At 32.9% G+C, this 7,509-nt stretch overlaps 1 protein-coding gene across 1 annotated transcript; it reads right to left on the bottom strand.

Annotated features, from left to right (window-relative positions):
• Nucleotides 1-976: 976 nt before the first annotated feature.
• Nucleotides 977-4,845, bottom strand: LOC139872922 (protein FLC EXPRESSOR-like). The gene is made up of 4 exons (XM_071860858.1): nucleotides 4,259-4,845; nucleotides 1,868-2,040; nucleotides 1,522-1,604; nucleotides 977-1,353 (listed from the first exon to the last, which is right to left on the bottom strand). Exons 1-4 carry the CDS (start codon nucleotides 4,771-4,773, stop codon nucleotides 1,201-1,203), a joined length of 924 nt encoding a protein of 307 aa, XP_071716959.1. The 5' UTR covers nucleotides 4,774-4,845; the 3' UTR covers nucleotides 977-1,200.
• Nucleotides 4,846-7,509: the final 2,664 nt, after the last annotated feature.

Here is a 7,509-nt window from a genome sequence, read left to right as displayed (position 1 = left end):
TATATGTCTGTCGTTATTTTGGTGTAGCATTGCTTGCACCTTTCACGAGCTTCGTACGGCACACTCAGGTATGCATCGCTTTCTGTTTTTAGTATTGTTTCAGTTCTGGCCGGAGATCCACCGGAAGCAATCTCTCTACTCTCGAGTACAGAGAGGGACGACTTTCTTCGAACACGGGTCATGCCGGTGGACGGAGAAATGACTTCTCTTCTACTATAGGGTAGAAGTAGGATTGTCTACATCTCACCTCTCCCATACCTCGCACTTGCGGAATTGGGTATTGTTGTTGTGATTATATGTTACTTTTAAAATGTCGATTATTAAATTATATTATATAATACATTAAAGCTTGTTAACAATAATGCCAACCGATTTCAGGTTTAAGATTGTTTTAACATAACATGATTCTCCAAAATTACATTAGGCCTCTCTATCATAACTAACATAACTAAGAGGCTATGCCGGACTTCATGACTAACGATGTCCATAACGCCCTCCCCTTATGTATGACTGAGCATAACGGTTATACGGCGGATGCCATGAGAATTTGTTACAACTATGTCGTTATCAAAGTACTAAATATGATGTTTCCTATTATAGAATGCGATAATAAAAAAAAATTAAAGAGGGGTTGCATGAATAAAAAAATAATAATAATAATAAAATATTATGAAAAACGTTTACTATTCACTATTTTTAAGTTTTAGTACAAGTATAAACATAACAGTGGCAAATTCACAAATAGAGATAACTGCATGAGATTTTACCCATCTCTACAGTACATATCAAACTTTCTTTCAATTTTTTTTGTGTATTAAACGTTTCATTCTGATATTTTACGTGTATCGGGTGGTATTTTTTATGATGTTGCTACCACATAAGTTTGAAACACCATTTGACAAGTCATTAACAGTTACAGGTAATATAAACTTGAATACATACGACTACAAATTGAACGTTCTACAAACACAATACATTAAAATGAAATCCGGCACACACTATAAAGGGCACGTTAGAGTTAAATGCAGTTGAGCAGTTCGACACACTAATCCCATCGCAAATACTTTACAGCGAGACTCAGTTTATGCGACAATATAACAAAATGAAATTATTCATGTAACATACATAACAAAAAAGTCTAGCAAACCCTAAAAAGAAAAAAGAAAAATCCATAATTCTTGTTTAGTTTAAAGACAAATTTCATCCATGTGCATTGGGATGTTGCATGTTATATGGAACATGAGGTACAGGTCCAGGAACATTATGAGGATGGTTTACCATAACACGTTGCATGCCGTAAACACCATTAGTTACCGGTACAGGCCCATATTGAGGATTCACTCCACCCTGAACCTGAAATGTGTAAAATTCGTAAACTAATGGTTCATATAAAGGCTAACCATAGGTGTCAAAATAGTTACTTGCCTAACCCACCCATTTGACCACATCTAATGTTAGATATTTGGTATAAATGCAAAATGAAATTGAAAACAAAAATGATTTAATACATCAATCACAAACCTGATGGACGGCATAAGGGACTGGGTATGAATTACCACCATAACCCAAATTATGGTTTGTGAATCCCGCAGCATACGTTGTTCCTGTTTCAAATTGTTCGACCAAACTTAAACATCATATAACAGTAATGAATGCAACTACTGATTGAATATCGTTTGATAATATTAACGAAGTGCTTAATAGGTATCTAGAGAAACGTTCTAGAAAATGACAAACTAGGTAATATTGTTGACTAAAGTCAACGTTATCAATATATGACAACAGAAACTCATAGGCAAGGTAGAAAATCTTGGCTCGAATTTTACCAAAAAAAAAAAAAAAAAAAAAAAAAAAACTAGTAAATTACCTGGAGTATTAGTAGCAGCTGCAGCTGCAACAGCCAACGCCTTCTTTTCTTTATCGGCAAGTTCCGCTTTTAACTTCTCGATTTCAAGAGTCATAGACGTCTTACTTTTCTCCATTGCTTGGCTCTGTTCAATATTACATGCATACACCTTTTTTTCAAACTCAACTGCTGCCCTAGTAAAATGGTAAGTCAAAGTATACATTATATGGTTGAAACTCATTATAAGTACACAAACGTCTATTGCATGCAATTAACTTACTACGGAGTATTATAAGTACAAAACTTCCAAAAAATTTCTTTATGTAGCAAAATAAAAAATCCAAAAACACGTTTTTTGAAACTTGATTACAAACTACAGGAAACTCAAATTTGGACATATACAATAATAAAAGGTTTGAGTCCCATGCATTTTGAAACAATAAACCCATTCTATAAACAATAATTTCACTTCAGGGTTCTATGAACTTTATTTTCTCGATTTAAAGTGAATACTTCCAAAGTTACGCGGATCGAAAATTGGCAGATTCAAAATCCAACACATCTAAATTTACCATATTCTGTCCCTTCATTTTTGATTTACATTAGTGAAAGTGTATCGCTAAATATTATGCCTAGATCTAGGCATATTTAAGCTTAAGAAGCATTTTTCAAAATTATAAGATTCTTACACTACTTTAGAAACTATAGAGTTGCAAAACAGTTATGCTGGCAAGCAGTTAGGGTTACGGGTCAACAACCTTTTCTGATATTTTCGTTTTGATTTCAAAGACAATTGTTATACAAATGTCATTTGAAAATAAAAATAAAAAACTGTTATTAGAATCATGATACAGGTGCTTTGTAAAAAACAATTCAAGCGGTAATAAAACCTTCAGTATTTTAGGACCAATGGGCGATTTTTAAGCCAATCAACTCATTCACCAATTTTAAAGAATTTTTTTTTTTTTTTTTTTGATGTTATAACCTACTAGCAATTAACATATAAAGCATGCCGACCTAGTTTCAAACAAATAAGGTACGAAATACAAATGAGGCACGGCAAAAGTTTCAATCTTTTCATTTAGATATCATACTTTTCATTTAGATATCATATACATCAAAAATCAAAAATTGATATTAATAAATAATAAATAACAATAGTAAATATGAAAATAGAACTATTATTATGAGTAAGATTCAAGAGCATGTTAACACTTGAATATGCTATGTGTACTAAACCGTTCGGCCCATTATTTTTCTAGCAAGTTTTTTATCCTATGACCTATTAGCAAATAACTTGTAAGCCAAATCAACCAATGTACACACAGATGGGTTATTTTTTCAGCTCTACAGCTCTAGCAAATACCATCGAACTTCGAACCAATAAAACCACTGAAAGTGATTAGATGAAACATACAGTCCATGTAAAAATTATAATATCAGTAAAGACCTAAACGATGTAAATTATCCAAAAACCACACTGTAGTCTTTATAATGATAAGATACTAGAGTAAATAATTTACAACAAAGCCCTTGAAGTCTAAAAGATTCTTACGCGTCGTCCTACAAACTTGTAATTTGGCTCCACCTCTCGGGGCAACTATAATTGTAACCAATTCAATGTCACATATGACCATATGTAAGCTATATATAATACATTATTTATACAAAAACGTCTTTAGCTCTGATTGAATACCGTAGCAGTTCAATTCATAAGTTAGTGACATAATTAAGTCAATTTAATCAAGTAACTTCAATAAAACTAATACGGAGTACTAACTTTTTGTCAACCAATTATACAAGTAGTCATCTATCCTGGTATCCACAATCTAACATTTTAGTATTTTACCATACTCAAAATGATAAAAAGAAGACACCTTTTAATAAATCATTCTCCTTTATTCTTATCAATACTTATAATCCCCATCTTACAAATATAAATTTCCATATTCACAAACTGCATTTTATGATCTTTGAACATGTAATCATCCAAAATTCCCCTCATCTTTCTATACCAATTAGAGGGAACACCTTACAGGCTAAAACACTTTCCTTTATAAGTAAACTACATAGTATCCTATAATTCTATCCAGCTGCAAACAAACTATTAATTGAACTCTTCTTTCAACTATTCAATTGAATATAAAACTTGAAATAAAAATCATAAATTAACCAACTTTTATCCCATTTACCATCAATTAAAAGAAAAACAGCAAACATAGTTACCTGCCTCTTTAGATATCAATATGCATTGCTTTGATTTCTTATTAAACAATCTTTAAGCCAGTATTTTTATTAAGTTAATTTAACATAATATAAAGTTATAAACTTTTTAACATAATAATCATAAAATCAAACAAATTAATTAACTTTTACCCTAATTAACAAAATAAAAATTCAGTTTTTTTTTACCTTCCTCTTTGAATTTCTTTCTGCATTGCTTCAATTTCCGATTTCAAAACCGAAAACTGCACCGCTTTAGCTCGATCTTTAGCAAACTCACCATGAACTTTATCCAATCTCTCATTCAATTCCTTCCTTTCTGTAATCAATTTCTGTACATCAGTTTTAACAACAACCAATTCACCACTCAATTCATCAATTAACCTAACTTCATTCTCCATCTTAATCGCTTTTTCAAAAACCTCACGAACTTCCGCATCTTTTTCCGCTTTTATTTTTCCGGCAGCGGTGGAGAAGTACCGGAGGTCTTGTAACGCGACGTTGAGTTCTTGTTTTAGTGCCACGTGTGTGGTGGCTAGACGCTGATTGTCGGCGAGAAGTGATTGAATTTCACGGTCGACGGCGGTGCGGTCGTCGATGATCTGATGACGACTCGGTGGTGATTCGATTAAGGGGCGGCGTGAGCGGCTGCTGTCTGGTCGTGGTTTTAATGATTCTGGTGGGATATAATTTCTTCCGGCCATTGTTAGGGTTGGTTTACGGTGGTTTTGCCACAACTCCGCCGGGTTGAAGAGCCTGCTTTTTTATTTTTTTTGGGTTGGTGATGTAAATTTTGGTCACGTTAAAGTGCATTCAACTACTTGAGGGGGTGATTTGCTAAACTTAACCCAACCTGTTTTGAGTTTTCACTTTTTCAGTTTTTCTACAATAAGATTTATTTATTACTAGTTTTTTGAGCCCGTGCGTTGTACTGGTATATAAAAGACCGTGAAAAAAATGCAATTTGCAGTTCATATTAGAACGTAAATATCGATATTAAGAAATTAAGAAAAGTATACGGATTATTTAAGGCTTCATGGATAAAATACTTTGCTAAATTATTAGAGCTCGTGCGTTGCACGGTGGGTAAAATAATCGTGCAAAATTAATTGATTTTTTCAAACAATTATTCTGTTATGTTTAAGAGCTCGTGATGTTCATAAATTTTAAAAGTGATTTTGTGTGGTGTTACTAACTTAACGGATACAATTTTTTTATTTCTTAATCGTGCAAAATTATTGAAGCCCGTGCGTTACACAGTAAAATAATCGTGCAAAATTAATTAATTTTTAAAAATTTTATTCTTTTGAATTTAAGAGCCCGTGGTGGTGGTGACGAATTTTAAAAGTAGTTTTGAATGATGTTAGTAATAGTATATCAACGAACTGCTCGTGAACCATCATCATATAATATTTTGTATTCGACCCTTAATCATGTATAAAATTTTTATATCACAACTATTAATTATTATTTAAATAAATAATACGTAATTCATGAAGATATTTATAGCTCATGACTTTTTTTTAATATAAAATAGAATAGAAGACAGATATTTATATTTATATTTATATTTATATTTATATAATATCTAATAATACGGATATCTAATAACATTTTATACTATTGATTGGAACCACAGAAGATATCTGCGAATAATTTATATTATTCAATTAAACTATTATTTATAAAATAATACAAATTAGCACAAGTTTGCGTACTATCTAATTTAGACTTTTTTTTAATAATATAACATAGAATAGAATAGAAGACAGATATTTATATTTATATAATATCTAATAATACGGATATCTAATAACATTTTATACGTCCCCGCAGCTTTGGCTCAGTGGACATGTGGTGGTGCCTAGCACCCCCGCCGGGCTAGAGGTCTCGGGTTCGAGCCTCGTCACCTACAAAGGATATTATTTGAAAGAAATTCCTTGAGGGTGGCCCAAAAGGAAGGTTTTACCGACCCGCTCCGGGACTAAGGTCCGGCCCGCCTGCCCCGTATGGGATGGTTTAAGGGTCGGATCCCCTGAGTGTGGTTCGGGTTTCCTGCCCGAACGCGTGTGTGTGTGCAAATGATGACTAGGCTTCGGTCCGGACTGATGCAAGCTTGCCGTTCAAAAAAAAAAAATAACATTTTATACTATTGATTGGAACCATAGAAGATATCTGCGAATAATTTATTTTATTCAATTAAATTAAACTATTGTTTATAAAATAATACAAATTAGCACAAGTTGTAACGTCCTCCCAATAGGGTCTGGAAGGAACGTCACTAATATCAAAACATACCAACATATTATAATAAACGAGAACAATACTAAATGATGAATTTAACTTTAATGAGTACGCAGCGGAAAATGAAATATCGTTACAATGACAGGAATAACAATATCGTAAATGTTCACATGAAGAAGTAATAAATGCGATATCTCTTGATCTTATGTCCAAGTAGCATCACATAAGCAGTAAGTATAAGAGCTTGAATCAAACAGTACCTGAGACAAAACATGCTAAAGTGTCAACCAAAAAGGTTGAGTGAAGTTCATAGGTTTAACAAAAAGTTTGTCGTTGTTTTAGACCACAAGATTTAGTTTGTAAAGTTGATCTCCCGTAGGATCAAAAAGTTATGCCAATGCGTGATATTTAGACTAAACGTTCAAGTTTGCCCCATGACAAGTTGTGTCTGTCCTTGTCGGTTTAATTTCATTATTAAGTAATACAATGACTTGGTCAAATGTATCGGGGACGTTACTCCCGATAGGCCTACCCCCAATAATTAAGCATGCCGCAGCAATTAAAAATATCACTGTAGGGACTTAGTCGGACATAGCCGGGTATAGCATAGTTTAACAGTTTGGTACTTGTGTCTAAAGTGTAAAAAGTAAAAACAGCATGTGTCTCACCCCAAGTAAAAGTAAGTAAGTTTGCTAGCAATTAAAGAGGGGCTATGAATTCACCTTAGTAAGTAGAGAGAGTGTTATTCCTCGAAATAAAGAGTTGAACGAGTGAGCAGGAAAGTCAACCTATTGACATTTAAGAGTAGTTAAGTGTTTTGCCCATGTTTAAGTTTAAGTATGTGTTTAAGTATAGTTTGTTTTACTAAGTTTCTATTCCTAGTAAGTTACTATTTTTATAAAGTTTTCATTTTTAGAAAGTTTCTTATTTTACTAAGTTTCTATGACTAGAGAGTTTCTACCTTTATCAATGTTTTCCATTTTAGGATACTTGCCGTATTAGATAAGCTTCCAATCACCCCTTTCCCTTCGAATGGCTAATTTAGATCTAGGGGCTTGAGCCATAGGACCCTTTAAATCGGAAATCCAAACCCTCTGTCTAGAATCTCATAGAAACCATTCGTCAAGAAAGTTCGAAGATCTATACATCTCTAATATATATCCCAAAATGTTTTTTATGTTACAATATAAGTAGTA

This window comes from Rutidosis leptorrhynchoides, chromosome 10, assembly GCF_046630445.1.
Source record: "Rutidosis leptorrhynchoides isolate AG116_Rl617_1_P2 chromosome 10, CSIRO_AGI_Rlap_v1, whole genome shotgun sequence".
Classification (NCBI taxonomy): domain Eukaryota; kingdom Viridiplantae; phylum Streptophyta; class Magnoliopsida; order Asterales; family Asteraceae; genus Rutidosis; species Rutidosis leptorrhynchoides.
This window is presented reverse-complemented; position numbering and strand designations above follow the sequence as displayed.

Excerpts from the sequence above, each read along its gene's own strand:
- LOC139872922 (XM_071860858.1), bottom strand. The coding sequence starts at position 4,773 with ATGGCCGGAAGAAATTATATCCCACCAGAATCATTAAAACCACGACCA. Across the intron at positions 2,041-4,258 it reads AAAGAAATTCAAAGAGGAAG|GGCAGCAGTTGAGTTTGAAA; the intron begins GTAAAAAAAAAC and ends CCATTTTACTAG. Across the intron at positions 1,354-1,521 it reads TCCCTTATGCCGTCCATCAG|GTTCAGGGTGGAGTGAATCC; the intron begins GTTTGTGATTGA and ends TACACATTTCAG.